The following is a 23,281-nucleotide window of genomic DNA, read 5'->3' as shown; positions in this document are numbered from 1 at the left end:
CTAAGCTAGAAGCAATCAGCAACCAAATAAGTCTTTGTGCCTTTAACTGAAGAATAAATTTGCAAGTCCTTTTGAGTTCGTACTTTCTCTAAGATAAGCTACACTTTCAATACAACTTATTGTTGGTAAAATTTTGCACAGTCAGAGACAAATTTACGCCGGAGATAGGAGTAAAAAAAAGATCAATACAAAAAAGTTCAAAATGGTGAGCTACAGAGTTGATTTTTCTTTCAATGGTTCATGTGTGAACTAGTTTCTTGATGGACAAACTTATAGGAGATTTTATAATCTCTTTTCGATATCATACATTTAGGTTTCAATTTGTTGTTGGATAGTAAAATAAGTTATTTTGACACTCAGATTGTAACAATTTAATTATTTAAAATATTCACTGCTATCATTATTAAAGGGTATAAATTGAGAAAATGATTCTTTAAAAGTACCATAGGATTTTTCCAAACTTTATATTAATCCAAGGTTGACTTTACAATGACTTCTAAGTTAAATATTGGTGTTATGAAAATGAATAGATAATTTACAGTGGAATCAATTCAAAGTAGTTTTCACATCAAAAGGCAAAATGGGAATACTTAAGGTGAAGAACTTAAATTGAAAGTGTGAGCTCTTTCTTATTTTGGCATGTGGTGGATGTCAATTAATATATCCTTATCCTTATACTACATAAGAATGAGTTGTGGTCAAAGAAGGTTTGAATTTCAACCACATGTATAAGGGCTTTTTGGGAATGTGAAATATTGTGTAGTTTTTTTTTTAATTTTTGGTACAATTGATAGCAGCATATGTTTAGATATATTTACCAAAATGCACTCTGGGTATTTTTGAAATATAAAATTATTTTGCAACCGTTTTTGCATTGAGTACAACTCATATAAACTTATGTGTTGGTATAATTACTGAAATGATGTTATAAATACATTTGCAATCTTAAAGTATGGCTTTTGTTGTGCAATTAACACAAAGATATATCAACACATTGTGCAATTAACATGTTGTTATAACTAATTGTTGGAGGATATTCCTTTGTGTGAAACAACTTATGTCTGCTCTTGGATGATTTTCAACTGACATCTATTGGGCACTTTTGGGAATGGTAAAATTGTAAAAGTATTGATAAAGCAAAAGTGTACAAGTGTGTGTTGCAATTAGAATGTATTATTCTTTTCAGAATGTACTATTATTTATCCGATGAAAAATCCTCTCTAACCACAGACACCATACACTCATGCGATGCATGGTCACTTCCCCCTATTTTTGTATAAAACAAATGAAATTAATAGATTGTAATGCTGGAAAGGAATACGGAATGCAAGTAATACGTTTGCTCATCTTGATCAAGTATGAGAAGAAGGTTCTTTCTTGAACCTGTGGACATTAATATATCCTTTGGGTGCTATTTATTCTTTGAGTTCCTTTTTTGAGCTCTTTTTTATCGCACAAAAAATTTATACGCAATCCAACTCCGAAAGCAGCGCAAGACCTACTCTGATTTTATCTTTTTTTAGTTCAAAAAGTCTTGTTTTCTCCAGCAGGGGAGAGTACCACAGTATAACGTTTTAAAAATTCAAAACTAAAATCTGGTCTCTAAGATTAGTTGAAACTAGGCCTTGGCCATGTACAGATAAGAAGAAAAAAAACTCCCAAGGACAAGATGACTAACAAACGGCCACCTCTCTGCCCGTTCTTCTTCAACCTTTCTTCTTATTTAGGTGTCTAAGAAGTGCAAAAAGGAATATGAATGGAGAAGGAAAAGGAAAAGCTCTCCGTATGGGCTGATAATCAGCATTATCAAGAAAGATACCAAACAAATAGAAGTGAAACAAAGAAAAAAAATTTAAGTCATCGTCTTAATGCATTATTAAATTATTCAAGAATTACATCCTTAACAAGAAATGAAGGCCATGAAAATCCTTATTGTGATCGATATGACAAAGGAAACAAGAAAATAAAATAGGAGGAACAAATGGCATCGAATCAAGGTCAATAATGTAGAACGAGGACGTGGTATTCAACAACAGCATTTCGTGTAGTAGTATTGCTGGCACAGGTTTTTGCTGTAGCTATTCCGTGGGCCAATCTAAAAACCCCAGTACCACCTAGTATCGGCATCTCCCTGTACTCGTGGAAAATGGAATTACTACCCAGAAGGCTAAGGGTGCTGCCGTTAAACTTGCCATCGTTGAATACCAAATTCAGAATCATAATCAGGGAACGTTCCTCTTTGGAAACCGAACTATATATACCTTGGGCGTGACCGATGATCTTGGAAGAGGGCTCAGGTCCCAGTGTCAGTGGATCATCGACGACCAAGGTTTCCCCGAACCGCGTTGGTGATTTGCTAGTAATGTTGGCTTGAGCAACTCGTATTGCCGTGGGGTTCTTGTCAGTTACAGTGTCGTGAAAATAGAAGTGAAGCTTTGTCAACTTCTCCTTTGCTTGCGGAAGCCTCTTGAACCATTTTTCCACCGCTTTGGGGCTTTGATCAATGCTGCCATGAGCCGATGGCAAGGCAAATATTACAACCACCCACCAAAGCATTGCAATATTGAGTCCTGTCATCTTCATCTGCTATGCTCAACTTGTCCATTTCCAAAGCTTCCTCTATCCTTATATCTATAGGAACTGGAATTAAGGGTGCATATGCCCAGAAATTAAAAAAACAATGTAAGTTCGCAGCAGTTGACTAACAAAGATGTTGGTAGCACAGCTAATCTGTGATGTATGGGGTGGGGGGAAAGAAGAAACATTTAAGAAAGTTGAAAACAATATTAAGGTTTGTACTAGCAAACCTTAATAAATTAAAAATGTAAGCCCGCGGTAGTTGACTAACGAAGATGTTGGTAATACAGCTAATCTGTCGTTATGCATGGGATGTGGGCGAATGAAAAAACATTTTAAAAAGTTGAAAACAATAATATTAAGGTTGTCTCCATGTGATTTGAATTTCTATAGCTCATACATCTTAGTAAATTAAAACAGAAAGTACAAACAAGAACAATCCAGTTGTATACTTGTATTGTAGGAAAATTCTAACTTCGTGTTCAGAACCGATTACACAGCCTCATCGGTCATCCTCACGCATCCAAACATGCCAACTATTTTGTAAGTGCAGCCAATTATGATCATACTATTCGCGTCTTGATTCCATACTTGACATTTGGAATCTGTTATTTAAACTCACATGATCACCACAATAATCAGTAAAACTCGTTTTAGACTTGCCTTTTGTTTCTCATCTTCTGGGAATGAAAGTGTTCCTCAATGTTGTATTTCGTCTTCTGATGTAGAAGAAGATGATCTAAGGATCTTCCATGTTTGATTTTTCCAGATCAATCCAAATTTGTATCGAGATAAATTCCCTAGATTCTTCACAAATAGGACGGTAATTATCAATGATATGTCCTGGATTCTTCACGAATTCATCATTTGTATGGATTAGACATGAAAGTTTCTGACTCCTAACTGCCTTCAATCTGCAGACTGATCTATATTTGACTGGGGGATGCTACAACTTACTGTGTTCAGGCTTTGTACAAACTAACAACAGAATTTCTTTAGGCGCAGCAATATCTCCAAGATTGTCTCAAGGTGGCAGAAAACTTGATTTTCTTCCCATTCTTCTTCAACCCCTCTTCTTATTCAGTTATCTAAGAAGTGCAAAAAAGAATTTGGATGGATAAAGAAAAGGTGAAGCACTCTCTATGGGTTGAAGATCAGTATTACTCCCTCCAACCCATAAAATTTGTTATATTTGTCACCTTTTCTTTTTCAAATTAATTGCTATATTAGAAAAGTCAATCCACTTTTTTCAATAAAATTTTATCTTTACCTTTCATCTGAACAGCCACGTTATTTTTTTGCACTTTATTCCCTAACGTTATTTTTTTTTCACTTTATCTCCTAAGCCGTTAGTCAATTCTAATATTATGTAATAGTGATGTCAAAAGAACACTTATACCCGTTAGAGCTGACTACAGTAAGATCCCTTAAAGTATAGCTTGTTTTGCACTTTATCCCCTAATATCACTTTTTATCAATTTGTTTATTTTTTAGGGATAATTTGAGAAACCTCCCCTGAGATTTTTGACAATTTCACTGAGCTCCCCTGAAGTTTGAAAAATTACACATACCTCCCTTATCATTTAAAATGACAATTTTACCCTTAAATATTTTAATGAAATTCTCTTATTTGGTATGCTTATACTTAAAATGAGTTTTAAATTTATTTTTTCAACCTTTTTCCTTCTTATTCCTTTCTTTAAATTTTTCGCCAATAAAACTGTAGAACTATCACTATTGTCTCTAGGTTTCTATTATAACCAAATGTCGAACTAGTACTTTTTTGATGAGTTAATTTTATATGTAATCCAATGTTTTTGCTGATCTTTGTTTTCTATTTTTTGGTATTAAAATTAACAATAAATCAAAAAGAAATGGCCCAAAAACACTACTAAATTACAATAATTTCACTACTCCAAAAATTTATAAACTCTAAATGAATTATTTCAACATTTTCTGTTCTATCTTATAAATTTGAATCCATAATACAATACCATAAAAAATATCATATCATAGTAATAAAAGTATCATTATAGTTGTTTATCAAATAGTAGATAGAAACATGAAAAATTTGGCACCTTTTCCTTATAATTATACTAAATAATCTTATAATTGTATAGGAAAATAAATTAAAACTCATTCCACAAGGGCATTTTTTGGGTATTTAATTAAAAAATTGTCCAAGTCAATATTATTTTAAGGTTTTGTTACTAAAACTATCAAATCAAGAGAGGTAAGTGTAATTTTTCAAACCTTAGGGGAGCTCAGTGAAATTGTCAGAAACCTCAGGGGAGGTTTTTGAAATTATCCCTATTTTTTACTAAAAGCATTACTACTGCAATATTTGATAACACCCAGAACAATTAATATCTAAAAAATCAATATTGCTAATGTAATAATAAAAAATAGAGGTGGCAAATTAACCCAATTAACTAGATTTACCCATACCCGCCCATGAATAGATGGGTATGGGTATTTAAATTTTTGTATATGGGTATTAAATGGGTATTATTGGGTAACCCATCAAACCCAATTAACCCATTTAAAATTCTCTTCCCCCCAAGTCTCTTCTTTTCCCCTACCTTTTTTTTTTTCAAATTTTTCATTTTGTCATGATGTTAACATTATTATTATTATTATTATTATTTGTTGGTTTTATCTTATTATTTTATTTTTTCTTAGTTTGTTAACTTGCTCATTTTTTAGCATTACCAATTTATGATAAATTTTAGCCTATTTTCTTATCTTTATAAAATGAAATTTTAAATTTATATATGAAAAAAATGTTAGGGGTTCAAAATTTTTGGATTAAGTTTTTATATTAATTTTTATAGTACTTAATTCAAATTTTTATATTCGTATTATTCAATTATTAAATAATAGGTAATTTTGTGACATAGAGTATAAATGAAAAAAATTGGTAATTAAGTTTATTGAACATTATAAGTAAATATTTAAAACTAATGATGGGTACAAAGAGTGGTATAAATTGATAACTTAGTTTGCAAAAATGAATTTAAATGAGTTTGCAAAAAGTTAAAATAAATGAGTTATAAATGGGTAATTGGGTTACCCAATTCATTTTTTGACTTACCCATTTATACCCATCTAATTAAATGGGTATAAATGAGTTGACTCACTTATACCCATTACCCATTTTACCCAATCCAAACCCGCCCAAGTCACCCATTTAGACACCTCTAATAAAAAACTATATTATATATATATGGTCCTAGTTAAATTTCGTTGCATAATTGCACTTTTTTATAGATTGAGGAGCATATCTTGCTAATTTGATTCAATAGTGGGAAAAAATAAATAAAAATTATTATTAAAAAATTAAAATGCAAAAAATATTTTTGAAAGTCTAAAAATGATCGGATATTATCAATTTCTCTTTAGAAATGTGCATATAGCTAAACTTTTCTTTTAATAGCTAGATTTTTTTATGTGGAAGTATACATTTTTTTCATTGATAATACTAAAAAAGAGAAATATGGTTGATTTGGAGTTCAAAATTTTCAGAGTTGTTCTTCTAATATACCATGCTTAGATGCTATTAAAATTTATTTGAAATGCTAAATTTTTCTTAAAAATTTTTATTACATCTAAAAAGTTTATGTTGAGTGGTACAAAATATTAGAGTTGACTAATAATTTTAGGGACGAATAAACAAATTAAGAGAAAAGTGATATCAACGAATAAAGTACAAAATAGCTATACTTTTAGGGAATTTACTATGACTAGCCTTAGGGGTGTCCATGTCTTTTTGATAATTTCATTATGCAATATTAGAGTTGATTAACGGTTTAGGGAGTAAAGGGAGAAAATAATAACATTAGGAGATAAAGTGCAAACTTGTTAAACCTTACGGGGGGTTTTTATAATTAACCCAATAAAAAATTTAACCATGCACTAGTTGACTAAACAACCAACTCATCTTAAGGGAATTGATCACAAGGGAGGGAACACATAAAATGCAGTCATACTGATAGTGTGCCTGGTCTTTAACCTCCAGGTCCAATTGACTCTAACTTAGTTCAAGAGTAAGAGCATTAATGTTCTAATTGACGATAATGTTGGGCGAAGCTTCCCCCCCCCCCTCTCTGAGGTGAGACTAAAGCTCGAGATGTAGGGTGTAAGACCAGTAGGAATTAAATTTTGAGAGAATTGTAAGTTTGGTCCCCAATCTATAGTGTATGTGCGGAATTATCCCCAATCTATTTCGAAAATCAATTTTGGTCCCTAATCTATTCAATTTTGCACTAAAGTGGACAATTGATGGAATCTCTTCAATTTTAATCGGAACCAAGTCACGTGAGATCACGTGCTGGCACTTAAAACCCCTTTTTCAATTTTTTAATTTCTAAAACACGTTTTTTCTAGTGGCTTGGCTTTTGGCATGGATACTCCTGTCCCTTCAACCAGATCAATCTCCTCCTCGCCAATTCTTTTCCAATCAAAATTCTGAATTAGAGATCCCAAGGCCAAACCCACCACCCGTTGTGTCAGGCCAGAACCAGGGTAAGATCTTCTTCCCATCACAAATGGAATCAGCTTTGATGGTTGAAGCCAGAAGCCTTCGAATCTCTCTGGCTTGAAGCTTGTTGGATCATCCCAAACGTTTGGGTCCTTCTGCCCATGCATTAACTAGCAAAATTGTGCCTCGCGGAATATTGTATCCCCCAAGTTTACAGTCATCAGACAACTCATGTAGCACAAGCATTGGTGCTGCTGGGTATAACCGAAGTGTTTCTGAAATAATGTTATGAAGATAAGGAAGATTGGATAGATCATGTTCGTCGACCAATCGATCAATCCCTACTTGAGCATCCAATTTAGCTCGAGCTTTCTCTAGCACCTCGGGATAGTTGAGCAAAAGAGACAAGGCTCATTCTATAGTCATCGATGAAGTGTCTGTTCTAGCCGTAAGCACGACGTACCAATAATATACTAGTAGTTCAATTGAATGCTCATTCCAGTTCAATGGTGAAGAATGGCTAATAGGGAAGGAATATACTTACTAGTATAATCCCTTTGATGATTTAGTCCGTATAATCCCTTTGATTTCTAATTATTATCATCCACTCTTCTCTCTCAGCTGCTTGCTTGCTTGCTTATGAAGTAGTACTGCTGCTGCTCCAGTTGTTTATGCAGGAGAGTTGAACTGGGTCCGTCTCCGGTGTTGATTGCAGATTATCTCCATTACTAATGGAGGCAAGAACAAGACTTGGACTTGGAGGCCAAGCTGAGCTTCTTACTCTTGCTGTGGGTTCTGGGGATTTGAAGGCAGCAGCCAACAAAAGGAGTTATTTGGATTGTGAGATTACCCTTTTCATGTCTTTGTTTAATAAGACAAAAGGCAAGAGAAAGTTGAAAATATTAAAAAACGTGTTTTAGATATTGAAAAATTGAAAAAGGGGTTTTAGGTGCCGGCATGTGATCTCACATGACTTAGTTCCGATTGAAATTGAAGAGATTCCGTCAATTGTCCACTTTAGCGCAAAATTGAATAGATTGGGGACCAAAATTGATTTTCGAAATAGATTGGGGATAATTTCGCCCGTACACTATAGATTGGGGACCAAAATTACAATTCTCCCTTAAATTTTCTACAACTAAAAACCTTATAATGTTATAGATGGACATGTAAAACAAAAGGTAGTTGAAATTTTTCTTTGTTATGATACTAATCATTCTAAGAAATGGTCAAAATTGATAGGAACCATTCATCACCTTGTCACCTCAATTTGGTTGGTTAAATGATTGTTTAACAAATCCAGTGACCCCTATTCCATTACCAATAGTTATCTCCCCGTGCCAACAACTGGCTTCATTTTATTCTTTTGGCCTCTTGAAAGCCAGGATTTCTTAAGCCTTGGGCATCACCTCGATAGTTGAGGCGTTTTGGGGTGTGCACTCATGGATGCTGATGCTCTTCCACAGCACTGAGTAGTAGTTTAGATGTTGCTGATTGAAAAAAAAATTTAAGTTATTGTCTCAATTAATTATTAAATTATTCAAGAATTACATCCTTAACATGAAATGAAGGCCATGAAAATCCTTATTATGATCGATATGACAAAGGAAACTAGCCAGTAAAATAGGAGGAACAAATGGCATCGAATCAAAATCGATAATGCAGAACGAGGACGCGGTACTCAGCAATAGCATTTTTTGTGGTAACATTGGCAGCATAGGTTTTTTCTGTAGCTATTCCACGGGCCAATCTGAAAGCCCCAGTACCACCTAGTATTGGCATCTCCCTGTACTGGTGGAGAAAGGGATTACTAGCCAGAAGGCTAAGGGTGCTGCCGTTAAACTTGCCATCTTTGAATACCAAGTTCAGAATCATAATCAGTGACTTTTCCTCCCTGGAAACAAAACTATATATACCTTGGGCGTGACCGATGATCTTGGAAGAGGGCTCAGGTCCTTGTGTCAATGGGTCATCGAGGACTACAGTTTCTCCAAACTTCGTGGGTGATTTGCTAGTAATCTTAGCTTGAGCCACTCTTACAGCTGTGGGGTTCTTAGCAGTTATGATGTCGTGAAGATAGAAGTGAAGCTTTGTCATCTTCTCCTTTCCATGGCGAAGCTCTTTGATCCATTTTTCCACCGCTTTGGGGCTTTGATCAATGCTGCCAGGAGCCAATGGCGCTGCAAATATTACAACCGCCAACCAAAGCATTGCAATATTGAGTACTTGCATCTTCATCTTCATGCTTAACTTGTCCATTTCCAAAGCCTCCTATATCCTTATATCATCAGTGGGAAATAGAATTAAGGGTAGATCATGCAGCATCTGCCAAGAAACTAAAAAGTTGGCTAATGAAGATGTTGGTAGTAGAGCTAATCTGTCATGAATCCCGTGATGTATGGGGTGGCGGAAATGAAGTAACATTTTAAAAAGTTGAAAACAATATTAAGGCCGATTCAAGAAGCGGAAAGGAGAAAGCAAGATTATAGAATCTCAACCTTAACCATTAAAAGGCCGTCTCCATGTGATTTGAATTTCTATAGATTATAGACTTGTATATCTAAATTAAAACCAAAGGTGCAACCAAGAACAATCCAGTTGTATTTTAGGAAAATTTTCAGTTTCTAGCTTCGTGTTCAGAATTGATTACGCAACCTCATCAGTCATTCTCAGCCGTCCATCATTCAAATGTAGTCACTACAAAACATGCCAACTATTTTGTACGTGCAGCCAATTATGATCATACCGTTCGTGTCTTGATTCCCTACTTGACGTTTGGACTCTGTCATTTAAGCTCACATCACCATAATAATAAGTAAAACTTGTTTTCAACTTAAGAGCAAGCATGGGGTTTGAGCAATGATTAGCCAACTGCAATGCCCTGGTTTTTCTTTTCATGCCATGCATGGATCGCAGTCGCGGTTTGGATCATATTGACGGACATAATTATTCACCGTTGCATATTGGTCACGATTCGGGTGATACGCATATTTTACCATTTAAATGTTTAAAAGATTCATAAAAAATTATTAAAAATAGAAAGTACAATATCAAGCAGGATGATCAAATTAAATTTGCTAACCATCTACATTAGTATAGATAATTACAACTTTTATAAAAATGGTGACGTTGTTCTATATAAACTTGGATGAAAGTAAGAGACTTCCAATTCATTTGGACCAAAATTGGATGCTTGTAACCATACAGGCTGCTGATTCGTAGACTTTCCTTAGGTCCAAAAGGGACAACATTTTTTTATTTTAAGTCTAGAACAAATTTAATTAGCTCACAGACTTGGTTCTCCCCGCACCAGTCGTTCTACTTCCCCAACCATATTTTCTAACTTTTGTACCCCTTTCACACTGTACGTAATTGGGATGAGAGAAAACTTTCAAATCTCAATCCTTCCATGATTAAGACTTGTTCCTTTCTCTCAAAAATCACAACCTCAATCCATGAAACTTGAAAATGTTGGGTTTATCAGGCGGGAAGATTTGAATATGGATTCTTTGATGGATAGCTTTCAAGTTGTGAGTTCCAATTCTTTAAATCCGGTTTATCTTGTTGGCCTGTGGGCTGTGCTGCAGTACTTTGTTGCAAAGCTTCTGTCAAAAATTGTTACAAATTTTAATTATCCAAGTTGATTTAGTGGAACTCGCCCGAGTCTCGCTGATTATCTATATAGCTGAGTCAAATCCATGGATTATCAATCAGACTAGATCGATCCAGCTTTGTTTAGATTGACATTTTCCTCTAAAAACTTTTTATATTTTTCATGAACACATTTTTTAATTATCTTTTTATGTTTACATATATCAAAATTACTATAATACACTGTTTTTTCAAAAACTCCAAAAAATAACAATTCAAACAGATTTCTAGTCAAGACACGAAAATGAGTTTTTGACATTCTATTCTATTAAATGGCTTGCATGTGCCAGTGATGGGGGAATCAGAATATGAAACGTATCTGTCCCAACCTAAGTTTTTGACATTCTATTCTATGAAACTTCCGAGTAAGACAATATCACATAATTCAAGACCTATTAAAAGCTCTCGAATAACAAAAAATGCGAAAAAAAATCAAACTGAATCTCATTTAGACCATCAAGAAAGATGCTTGTCTGCACATGACAGCAAGTACTGATATATATGGATTTCTTGCTAGAGTATTGGCTATATTTCTCGCTAGAGTATTGGCTATATTTCTCTTAGATTGAAACCATGGAAATGGTATTCCCAAGATCCACTTATACACGAATCAAACAAATACAAACATAGCATTAACCATCAAAGTCATTAGTGAACTTAAGTAAATGTCCAATAAGTTGGACTTTGGAGTCAAAAAAATTTGTGCGTTTGGACTCTGAGCTCTTAGGTAGAAAATAAAAAGAAAAGAAAAAGATAATCCTGAAGTTTAGGAAGATGAATTAGTGACACAAATCGAGAGTTGATTTATAAAATGACACTGATCTGACTGACAAAAACTCTTATAGTGAAGAGAATACATAGTGTGTAGAATCAGAAAGGAGCCAGAGATATGACTAAAAAAGCTCAAAATGGTGAGGTAGTGAGTTGGTTTGACTTTGTCTTTCAATGATTTCATGTGTAATATAAGTTTCTTGATGGACAAAAGTTCTACTAACTAATCCAAGGTTGACTTCTTCAATGGATAATTTCTTGAGGGTTACGTATTTCTTGATGAGCAAACTTTATTAAGTAAACCATGTATCTGTTGATGAATATGTTATGGGATTAATAGAAATGCATGATATAAATAGAACTGGGTTAACTAAGGAACAGATATACAGACTCACAGACAGACTCAACAAGCATGGCTGCTTCTACAGCTCACACATTACTTCAAATCATCTTCACATTTGGTGTATTTATTGCATTTTCCAGTACTCCTGTCTTGTCTGAGCCCGTTTGTGTCTTGGGTTCCAGTGACAACCACCTGTTATCCTATCTAACTTTCCACGCGAGCCGAAAGTTTCAACAACTGAAGGGGGTTAGGAGTTATCTGAGGAGGATCAACAAGCCAGCAGTCAAGATAATTGAGGCAATTCTTGGTTTATATTTTTGGTTGTGTTTCTAGTTAAATTTTGCATCTTCTTGTTGGTTTTCCGGTTTACTGATTTAGTGTTGCTTTACTACTTAATATAGAGTCCTGATGGTGATCTAATAGATTGTGTCCCATCACATCTCCAACCAGCTTTTGATCTCCCTCAGCTGAAAGGACAGAAGCCACAGGTAGTTTGTTTAATAACAATTCCACCATCTTAAAGATAGATTTGCACATACCTAACAGTCAGCAGAGAAAATTGACCTATCCAGCGTTACCCTGATACACTAGACTGACAGGGATTTGATTCTTGAGAGTTTCTTTGGATAGTTTTCATTTGAGAGGCTGAAAAATGTCAATTTGTAAAATGCAGGATCCACCAGAGAGACCAAATGGCTATGACTCCGCGGATATATTGGCAGAGAGCTTTCAACTATGGACTGATTCTGGTGAATCATGCCCGGAAGGTACCGTGCCTATCAGAAGAACTACAGAGAAAGATGTCCGGAGAGCTGGTTCGCTGAGCAAATTTGGAAGAAAATCTTTCAATGCACAGCTAACTAAGGTTAGCAGTGATCATGAGGTGAGCGTATGAAAGAAAATAGGAAAGAAAGCATGGTTCAGTAGGTTGGTTAGAAACTAATTAAGGTCAGTTTCTCAGATTTATTTGGCAAGTGATTGGAAGTTAGGGGAAAACTGTTCCATCATCTCATACTTTCTTCTTCCTACAATTGCAGTAGAACGTCTATTTCTCCTGAAAAGAGATTATTTCATTTTCCCTATTTCTCCTATCTTCAAGGATTAACATCACAGAAATGAGAAATCTAACAAGAAAAATAACGTTTCTAAATAAAAAGTGTAATTCTTTGCAGAGTTTAATTTTACTTAGAAAGCTGATTGGAATTTGACTGACTCAAGTCTTGAATCAAATTGCTCCTAATTTATCTCCTAATTTATCTTGGCTTTGTCTAAGCTTCATAAGTCTTCCATCGCAGCATCAAAGTTCATAGGTTTGGATTTTGATCCGATTAACTTTTCTTTCTTTGCAACGCAGAATGCTTTTGCCTTTGCTGGTGGAGATCGCTACTATGGTGCAAAGGTCAATTTAAATGTCTGGAAAGCTAATGAGACAGACCTATACAACTTCAGTGTGTCGCAAGCCTGGATCCTTTCTGGCATATTTAGCTTACCTGTTGATGATACTGATATCATTGAAGCCGGCTGGGAGGTATAGTAACTGAACAACTCATCGTTTGTTTCTTATCTTCTGGGAATGGAAGTGTTCCTCAATGTGCTTGCTATTAAGTCTTCTGAGGTAGAAGAAGATATCTAAGGATCTTCCATGTTTGATTTTTTCAGATCAACCCAAAGTTATATGGAGATAAATTCCCTAGATTCTTCACGCATTGGACGGTACCTATCAAGGATATGTCCTAGATTCTTCACGAATTCATTTGTATGTGTTCAGCATGAAAGTTTGACTCCTAGCTAACTTCAATCTGCAGAATGATCTATATCTCACAAGGGGATGCTACAACTTACTGTGTTCAGGCTTTGTGCAAACTAGCAACAGAATTTCTTTAGGGGCAGCAATCTCTCCAAGATTATCTCAAGGTGGCAGACAACTTGATTTTGGAATAATGATCTGGATGGTAAGTTTTATGCTGCCTTGTGCAAACTTCAGAATTCAATTGAAAGGTCCAGAAACTTTTCCTTTCTCTCCCCACTCCTCCCCCCCCCCCCCCCCCGCCCCCGCGCCTCTTTCCTCAGATCAAACCAAATTCACACATTAACAGTATCCAGTTCAGCATTTCCTGCTCAATTGGTCAGACGAGGAAACTAATTGTTGACCATGAGATAAAAATTGTGTCGATTAACCAAATCATCATCAATTCATCCATTTTTATTTCTCCATAGTAACGATGCATTACTATATTTATGAACATAGGTTTGAAAGTACACCATATGCTGCATCTCCTAGCCCAAAAGAAATTTTTTTTAAAAAAAATGAAAAGAAATAGATAATAAATTAACAAATTCATATATAAGTAGTTTGAAACTGATCATATCTCAGCTCATTTAGTAGGAAAGTGGATTTGATAGGACGCTGTTTTCGCTTTGCAGGACATTAAGCATGGAAACTGGTGGCTTGAAGTCGGACCAGGTTTAGTTGTTGGATACTGGCCATCAACTCTGTTCACTCATCTTAAAAGCCATGTAGACATGGTGCAGTTTGGGGGAATGATAGTCAGAACCAAATCAGTGGGAATGAATTCATCAGCCCTCATGGGAACTGATGATCTTTCAGATGATGGAGTGAGCAAAGCATCATACTTTCGAAACTTGCAAGTTGTTGACTACTTCAATAGCTTGATTCCTTTATCTAATTTTCAACTCCTGACAATTGATGATATAAGTTGTTATGATATAAAAGCTGGAAGAAATGATGTTTGGGGAAATTACTTTCACTATGGTGGTCCTGGAGGGAACCCACAGTGCCATGGAGAGAAAAACAGCACATCTGCGTAGAGGTAGTCCGGTCTGCAACTGTTGTCAATCACCATTCCATTACTCTATTCAGGCAAGATCAGTTCATGTATAATTTCAATCAAAAATGTTTCTTGAAAACTTCTTATTTCCTGACCTTATCCTATATATTCTAGGCTTTACATGGTTTAGGCCCTGGTGTTCAATGGATTCAGGGCCTCTCCATAGTTGTTAGTGACAATTGCACGGTGCAATATAAACAATCAAAAATATTTCTTGAAGACTTCTCATTTCCTGATCTTATCCTATAAACTAGGCTTTACATGGTGGTATATGTCGAGTGTTTAATGGATTCAAGGCCTCTATACAGTTGTTAGTGACAATTGCACGGTACAATATAGACACTGATAAAACATAAACACTAAAACAACAAATATGGACACACAAACAATAAGTCATAACATGCACAAACACAACAAAAAAAAAAAAAAAAATTCACTTGTTCGCTACAATCCATACTATGATTGCAGAGAATTCGGATCCGTGTCTACCCCAAAATTTTCTGTAGTGGTCTTGATGTATATGCCTCTTTTCAATATTTTTCCTGTATACATGAAAAGTTTGTGTGCGTGCAGACTTGAACATTAACCTAGTTTGAGTTAGAGCAGAAATGAGATCACCAACATGTGCTCAACAATCCCTAGTGAAAATATTACCTTAAATTGAATGATTTTCATGACAAAGAAAACACTTTACTCAACACTTGGGGAAGAGTAAATTTCAATTTAGGAAGAAATTTGCATGTGCCAAGCTTGGGAAAGCTAAGTATGAAAGCACTCTAGCATAATCTTGATCATGCACCATCCAACTATTTTACAAAACATCACAGGCTAACTGCTTATTACACACAAAAAAACAGCGAACATGACAAACTGTTTCCCTGTTAGGCCATCAAGACAGATAGTTTTCTACCAAAGGACAATGATTTACTCTTACAGAGCCAACTAGGCCCAAGCATTCAACATATTGGAAAAATACAAGCTCATCTGACCAAGAACATGGGTTTTATCAAGAAACTAGTACTAATAGAATCTACGGATAAAGTATAAGTCTACAAATTATTCTCTTTTGCCACTAACAAGACTTCAATTCATGCCGTAATCAAGGTGTCATTTGCCCCACAACGAAATCGAGGCCATGTTCACCAACTATTAGATGCCATATGTTAAGGTTTTAAACAGGAGAAAATTTCAAAATTTGAAGACACAAGTCTTAAGCAATGAATATATGCCTGATGCAATCACAGTACTAAACAGTGAACAGAACTGTCAAATAGTGCAAAAAGAAAGTTCGGTATCCCATGGTTTCATTAAAGTGTCGTTCACGAGAATGAGAAAAGGATAGAAAAGCAAATAAGCATGGAAAAACAATCAAAGCATTATTTGCAAGGACAAGACCTAGGAAGGATGGAGCATAGGACTTGAATGATAGAGTCTTTTATTCTACACTGACAAATCTAGTATTAAGTTTCCAGATATGACCAAACAACGTTTCATGACACACTTTATCTAATTTGACCTCGATGAAGGACAAGATAGTCTTGTAAAAGTACAAGATTGGCTATTACAAGCATGGGAATCATATAGAAAGAACTGATAGCACTTGAAAATTTTAGATATAATAACCAAATACACGCTGCAGTGGATTGTTTCCGTAATGTTATTGCAGAAAAAGGATGCATATGCATTTCAAAAAGTTAGATGCTCGTGTCAGAACTTCCTATGAACCTGACATTTCCATGAGTTCTGTATCTGAACATATCTTAGTATCTTATCAGGTTAAAATCTATAGGCAGTGCCAAAACATCCGAAAAAAAAATATGAAAATCTTGAACTCCTACAAAAGAATGAGCAACATTTAAACATAATGAATAACTTTAATTCAATCCCTGCACATGAGTTGCTCCTCCAGGTTATATCTAGTTTTCCGGGAGGGTAGACTTTTACTGGCAACAAAACCAAGTTTTTCAAAAGCAAAGTCTATCAACTGAACAAGATCTTCAGAACTTCCAATACTAGGATTGGTGAAATCACAGAAGATTGCATCCATATCACTGCATAAACCCATCTTTTCTTCGTAAACAATTTCAAATGGGCCATGCATCATACCATAATTTTTTTTTAGAGTAGTGAACAGTTCCATAAAGGAATGATCTTCCAAAATTTTACTGGGCTTCAATGAGAAGGCATGATGTGTACATACTCCAACAGATTTCATCTTTAGAGCTATACTTTGTATAGATTGAAGATTGAAAACTATATGTTGAGCTATTTGAGATGACCAGAAGAGGGGATTTTTGCCGGATCTTCCAAGATGGTGAAACTGGAACAAGTTGGCAAAAGCAAAACGCATCATAAAGACCAAGAAATCACGAAAATTCATGCCTGCCACCAGGAAAAGAAAGAAAATTGCCATGTTAGATTTGTATCCTGAGAGCACCTATATAGAGTATATAAATGATTAATGATCAAAAAAATATGAAAATATCTAAAGAGGATTGAGCACCATTTGGGTGCTTTTGGATGCCCTGTTCTGAAGAAACGAATTTTGTCTAAAACACACATCTACAATAACCCTTGGCAAAACACTCAGAAAAACTCTAAAAACAACCAAAAAAATACACATAAACCCCCAAAAATTACCCAAAACACCCACACATCTAATACACCTTTCACCATCAATCACCACCCCACCTCCCATGTGAACCTTCCCCACCCCATCACCCCCAATCAGCCGGTTCCCCAACCCTTCCCTCCTACTCTTCCTGCCATCCCCTCCAACCCTTGATCTGGTCAAGCTGGACAAGATGTGGTCATGTGAAAGCGGGGGAGAAGACAGGGGAGAAGAAGAGGGGTAGTGGGAGCCAGGGAGGGAGCACAGGAGGAGGGAGGGAAGAATGGGGGAGGGGGTCACACGGGTAGTGGCTGGGAGTAGAGAGGGGGAAGACAGCTAGGGGGAAGGGCAGGATGGCAGGGTTGGTGGTGGAGGTTGGTGAGGAACAATAAAGTAATTTCGTAATTTCACTACCTTCTTAAAACATCTCAATAACATATTGAAAACATCCTAAAACATCACATCAGATGTTTTATGAATACACACATCTACAATTCAAGATTTACAAAAAGACCCCTAAAAAGACCTATACAAATCAACCCTTATAAGTTAACTTTAAAAAAAAACATGTCATTTTGATGCCAAAAAATGAATATCTAAACAAGAATTTCATTTAATTTTCCATCCTAGTTGCTGGCCATTATATATTGAATCAATGGTTCCAACCTTAGAAATAAAAGTCCAGGAACTTGATCTATCTGCTTGAACGACACAACGTCTCATAAAAGATCCATTACTGAGTCGTTATCATGAAAGATGGACCCAGTGTTTTACCAAAGCTTCACAATCTAAAAACCAAAATCACACATGTATAGTCCTTGGTAGTTATTCACAGCCCACATTCAGAGGTCAGATGCAATTCTAAAGCAAAACCTAGCCTATATAGACCAGCTCAGCATCTGACCATTCCATCCCATGAAAAGATTCATTTAGGCACCTTCCAACACAAGTTCCTAAACCTATGCATGTCAAAGTTTTAAAGTTAAGCAAGCTGCTAAACTTGTCTGCAGGAAAAGCAATCTAGCACTATGGAGCCACCCATCATTATCTTCTTAAACAACTGTTGGTCTAAGGCCAACAACCATTCATACATGATACCATCAGTCAAAGTGGACTATTGATCAACTACTACCCAATAAACTCAAGCTGGAGTCCAATAAGTGAAATGAACAATCAAAACATTGTAAAGTTCCTGAAAATTCATGGACATAATCTACTTGAAAGATCAAAGTATCTAGCCAAAGTTAAACAAACTATAAATGGATATTATTAAATGCTCCAAATGCTGCTACTGTCTATGTGCTGAAACAAACCTGTATTAGCTGCAAGATTCCTCTGACAAAGCCCCTCAAAATCATCGCAAATTTCCTTAATGTCTTCTATTAAATCCCTTGCTTGCTTATAGTCTGTCAAAAGTATATCCCACTGATAAAACATGAAACACATTATTCAGAAAGTCTACCTTCTCCACTTTAAAGATAAAGGACTTGTTCTAGGTACAAATAAAGTTTGCTTAAACTTACCACCCAAGAGAGGTTATAGGCATTGAACCAGTTGTGATTGATTGATATTGTATCTTCCTGAAAATTACAATGCAACCATGATGTTAATGTTATTCATACACTGAAAGCCAATAGCATATACAAATGTCAAAGTAAAAGAAAAAGAAATAGACACACTTTCTTGGCCAATTGTTCAGTAGTTTCTGACATTCCCAATAATTTTATACCTCCTGGGAAAGACATGAGAAATTCTTTTTTATCTTTTTTTTTTTTTTGGCTCAACATGCTCGGAGTCCTGTTTTCCTGCACTCTTTTCAATGATTGATTTTTGTAGAACAACTGGAACCCCTAAAAAGTCTATAAACAATAAATCATCTACAAGCAGAATGGGTTTTAGTATACATGCACTAAGACCACTTAGATTTTTAAGGACCCAAACCATTCCGCTTTAAATAGTTGAATGGTATAATAAGTTCACCCAAACTGCAACGTTACCACAAAAAACATGTCTTCTGTTTCATGAAAACAGATAGTTCTTGGTATCAGACCAGTATCAGCCTACTCACATGTGTTTACCTTCGTACCAAGTTTTAACTCTTAACCTCAAATAAAAAGAATAAACAGATAGTATTGATATAAAATTACAATGTGGATATACAGAAAATTTGCACCACTGGGACTCCAAAAAAATGCCTCTGTAATCTTAGATGAAAGGACAGCAATGGCAGTAATTGACCCATGCATACAACAAGACACAATGACATTGCTAATAGATACAAGTATCCAAACTTGTAGCAGATAAACACACAATCAGTTATGCAACTCCTCACACCTATTACAATTGCTCCCCAAAAGTGGCTGCAGAACTAAACTGGTAAGAATTTCACAGTAAATAGAATATGCACAACAGCTGGAATTTTGGCTTTTGACAACACAAGTGACCCATGGAATGATACCTGGTTATGAACTTGATGGTACCATCCACTAGGGACAAAGATTATCTCATTCTGTTCCTGAGTGCACTCCCACCAGATAGCCTGCATTTGGACATTCAACAAGATAAAGGAAAAATGAAAACTCAGAAAACTGAACCTTCATAGACAAAAGTTAAAGGAAACAACAATACATATAAAGCTCATAAACTACCTCTTTAAAACCGGGGAACTTTGTTTCACTAACATCCTCAAAGATATTATAAACAGCATTTGTCATGTACCTGGAAGAACAGAATAAACTTGTAAGTTATACCATAAGAGCCAAACATAAAAGAATTTCGTGGTGCATGCATCAGCAACAAAATTATTTATCATTTACCTCATTTTGTCAATTTAGAATTCAGAGTCTTTCTTCCTTTGGTAAATAAGTGTGAACAATAGCTGATGTTCATAGAAGAATTCCTTCCATTCCATTTCATTGGGCCCTTGACAGGGCACATGGAAGTCTACTCACCTACACTTTACTAGTTACTTATCAACATATACAAAAAATGACCTTCTATCAGACATCTCAGATTGGAAAGTCTTAGAAAATAAGCATACAATGAAATCACAAAAGAAGAGTAGCGCAGCTAATGATCCTTAACTTGTGTAGTGGACAACTACCAAAGAAAATATTTTGGCGTAAAAAGATGCGATGGAAGAAACTGCAACCACATAAATAGCAAAAAGAACCAACTTCAAAATTAATATCTGTTGGCAACAAGCATTAAATCTTATTAGATCCACCTTGAACATGAACATCTTCGTGGAACTCCTAGCAGGTGGTCTGGCAGTTGAAGAGATAAAGGTACCTTTTACAATATTTTCCTCAAGTAATTACGATGAATGATCCCTTCTTAGTGGGACTTTGATTACATGTAAGCTTGTATTCCATCTAAAATACTCTTTCTAGATGAGCTGCAGAGATTCTCTTCTAGAGAAGAGGCCAATGCAGCATCATCATTTGTAAGCTTAAGGATTCTTGTAATGCAACAGAGACTGGATACAAACCATATTTCCTCCTCCACCTATTCTTCTCTTCAAGAAGAGGGTATAAACTATAAGTGTTGAAATTCTCTTACAATGTTTATCAGCAAATTTTAGTAACAAGAAAAATGTATCTAGCAGTCCATGCAATTGCAAAAAGACAAAATGCTACCTGTCAAATACAAGATGATGTTGACTTGGTGAGAGAAAAAACCATTGCTTCTTGCCACAAATGTTGGCTGACCAACTATATGACCTGAAAACATCCGCATGAAGAGGAGTCCAGGTGCCTGGGGTTGAGAATAATAACTTATCATACTTGAGTTTCTATATGAACAAATGAAAACCAGAAGAAAGGCCAAGCTTTAAACCAAAAAAAGTGCAATCTTTGCCTTACAAGAAAGAGATCAAGACATCTAGTCTCCAACCTTTTGGTCCCATGTACACAAAACGATAATCAGAGCAACTTATTTCATTTTCCTTCTGGTAGCTATCAGGATCAGTATGCATATCATATTTGTCAAGATACATGTTCAGCCAATCATCACAGAAGAACAATGGAGTTCTATATGCACAATATTCCGGGTACTCCTGAAAACAAGGAACACTAATTCAGACAACAAATACACCACCAAAAGACACATGAATTCAATGAATGCAACAAAGTGGAGTTTCTACGTTGGAACGAGTTCTATTTAAATGACAACCATAGCTATCTCTCTGAGCCTATCCCGTCACAACTTCAGTCCACACAAATATTCGTAGTAGGCTTGAATCTCCAACTCACTCTACATAAATCAAAAACAAGCATAACTACAATATTGAACAGACTTTAGCAAACGCTCACAAGAGCTCTATCCAATAAAAGTCTGTCATTCATCTACCAACACACAGGGCTCCTGGTACTGGAAAAGAAACTCCTTTACTTCTTTTAATCAAACAAACAAAAATCAAGGAAGAGAAACGAGAGAAATCAAAAGGATACCTTAACAAAATGCCAATCTTTCAAGTACAGTAAAGACTTGTCATCAGAAACCTCATTACTAATACTCTCCCTGGAAGAACTAAGCTGAACCCATTTCTCGATAAACTCTGAAACAGACATTTCCAATCTCTTTTGCTCCATACATTCTCGAGCCCCACAATCTGCAACCTGCAAAAAAAAAAATCAAAATCAAAAATTTCAGTTGAAGAGTGAAGGAAACGAAATCCTGAACTTAAAATAAATGAAATACCTGGACTTTGGAATTCCCAAAATGAGTAGAGAAAAATTGGAGATTGGGTTTTCCATCTTCAAGAATCCAATCTTTACAGGCCCTCCAATCTTCCATCAATCCAGTGAGAATAACGGGTTGATTCTGAACTAGGTATTGTTGTACGAATTGGGTGTAACTCAAGTCTTTTCCATTCACTCTCTCCACTCTTCTTTCGATTTTCAGACCCATCTTTTCGTCTTCCCTTCTTTCCTTTCTGAGTTGTAAAATTCCCACTCCCTTCCCTCGTTTCGTTCTTCTGGTGGGCGCAAGGTTTCAGAGTTGGGGTGAATGCCCGAAAAAGACCTCAATTTCTTAGCCAAAAGACACTAATAATTTCCGACCATCTGTCAAGTACAACTATCACGTGTGTTTGGATTGAGTATCGTTTGAAATATTATTGGAAATAATTACTGTAATCATTTTTATAATATAATGTATATGAAATTAAAAAAATAATTAAAAATATAAAAAATGAATTAGAAATTATTGTGCGAAATATTATGTGCAATAATTCAGCATAAAGTCCTTGCTGCCTGAGGATGCACTGTAATTTTACCGCCAGTTATCCTAACAGACACAAATATACGGTCAAAGAAACATGATCCAAGAGTAGGGTTGCAAACGAATCAAACCGTTTGCGAACAGCTCGAATCTGAGCTCAAGTAGTCAACATCGAGCTCAAGTCGAGTTCGAACTGACTAAGACGAACTCGAATTCGAACTCGAGGTCAAAGATACTCAATTCGTGAGTTCACGAGCCAACTCGATTATATATTTATTTATTTATTATTTTAATAGTAAAATTACATATACATCCCTAATATTTTATTATTTATTAAGAAAAATTATAATTTTATTTATTTTTAAAAAATAAAATAATTATTTTTTAAAATTTTTGAAGTTTGAACTCAAGTTTGAGCTTTATATTGAAAGTTCGTCAAACTCGAACTCCAATTTCATAAAATTAAGTTGAGACTTGACTCGATTAGATAAAAACTCGACTTGTTTGCACCCTTGTCCAAGAGTCAGGTACATATATTATGAAATACATACACTAGCAATGGTTGGAATTTTGGTGCAATTATCCGATTATTGTATTTTGTATATATCGACTCAATTTGAAAATACAATCGCATCTATACATCAATTTGTGAACGAACTATAACAACCATCCCCAATTACATGTATTTTTACATACGTCGACTCAACTTGAAAATACAATCGCATCTATACATCAAGTTGCGGATGAAATATAACAACCATATCCAATTATATCTA

The 23,281-nt window shown here is 35.3% G+C and overlaps 4 protein-coding genes across 4 annotated transcripts; 1 reads left to right on the top strand and 3 right to left on the bottom strand.

The window, feature by feature from the left end:
* Positions 1 to 1,998: 1,998 nt before the first annotated feature.
* LOC113769053 (dirigent protein 23-like) lies at positions 1,999 to 2,577 on the bottom strand. The gene has a single exon (XM_027313536.1). It carries the CDS (start codon positions 2,575 to 2,577, stop codon positions 1,999 to 2,001), a length of 579 nt encoding a protein of 192 aa, XP_027169337.1.
* Positions 2,578 to 8,613: 6,036 nt separating this feature from the next.
* On the bottom strand, positions 8,614 to 9,294 carry LOC113768721 (dirigent protein 2-like). Its single transcript, XM_027313178.1, has one exon. The coding sequence runs from the start codon at positions 9,287 to 9,289 to the stop codon at positions 8,705 to 8,707; it is 585 nt and encodes a 194-aa protein (XP_027168979.1). The 5' UTR covers positions 9,290 to 9,294; the 3' UTR covers positions 8,614 to 8,704.
* Positions 9,295 to 11,891: 2,597 nt separating this feature from the next.
* On the top strand, positions 11,892 to 14,800 carry LOC113769051. The gene is made up of 7 exons (XM_027313535.1): positions 11,892 to 12,119; positions 12,224 to 12,310; positions 12,496 to 12,705; positions 13,177 to 13,350; positions 13,482 to 13,535; positions 13,628 to 13,774; positions 14,247 to 14,800. Exons 1-7 carry the CDS (start codon positions 11,892 to 11,894, stop codon positions 14,649 to 14,651), a joined length of 1,305 nt encoding a protein of 434 aa, XP_027169336.1. The 3' UTR covers positions 14,652 to 14,800.
* Positions 14,801 to 16,505: 1,705 nt separating this feature from the next.
* On the bottom strand, positions 16,506 to 22,275 carry LOC113767455 (jmjC domain-containing protein 4). The gene is made up of 9 exons (XM_027311561.1): positions 21,984 to 22,275; positions 21,734 to 21,901; positions 21,177 to 21,339; positions 20,921 to 21,038; positions 19,931 to 20,000; positions 19,741 to 19,821; positions 18,806 to 18,862; positions 18,596 to 18,707; positions 16,506 to 17,053 (listed from the first exon to the last, which is right to left on the bottom strand). Exons 1-9 carry the CDS (start codon positions 22,191 to 22,193, stop codon positions 16,551 to 16,553), a joined length of 1,482 nt encoding a protein of 493 aa, XP_027167362.1. The 5' UTR covers positions 22,194 to 22,275; the 3' UTR covers positions 16,506 to 16,550.
* Positions 22,276 to 23,281: the final 1,006 nt, after the last annotated feature.

This window comes from Coffea eugenioides, chromosome 4 (assembly GCF_003713205.1).
Source record: "Coffea eugenioides isolate CCC68of chromosome 4, Ceug_1.0, whole genome shotgun sequence".
NCBI classification, from domain to species: domain Eukaryota; kingdom Viridiplantae; phylum Streptophyta; class Magnoliopsida; order Gentianales; family Rubiaceae; genus Coffea; species Coffea eugenioides.
This window is presented reverse-complemented; position numbering and strand designations above follow the sequence as displayed.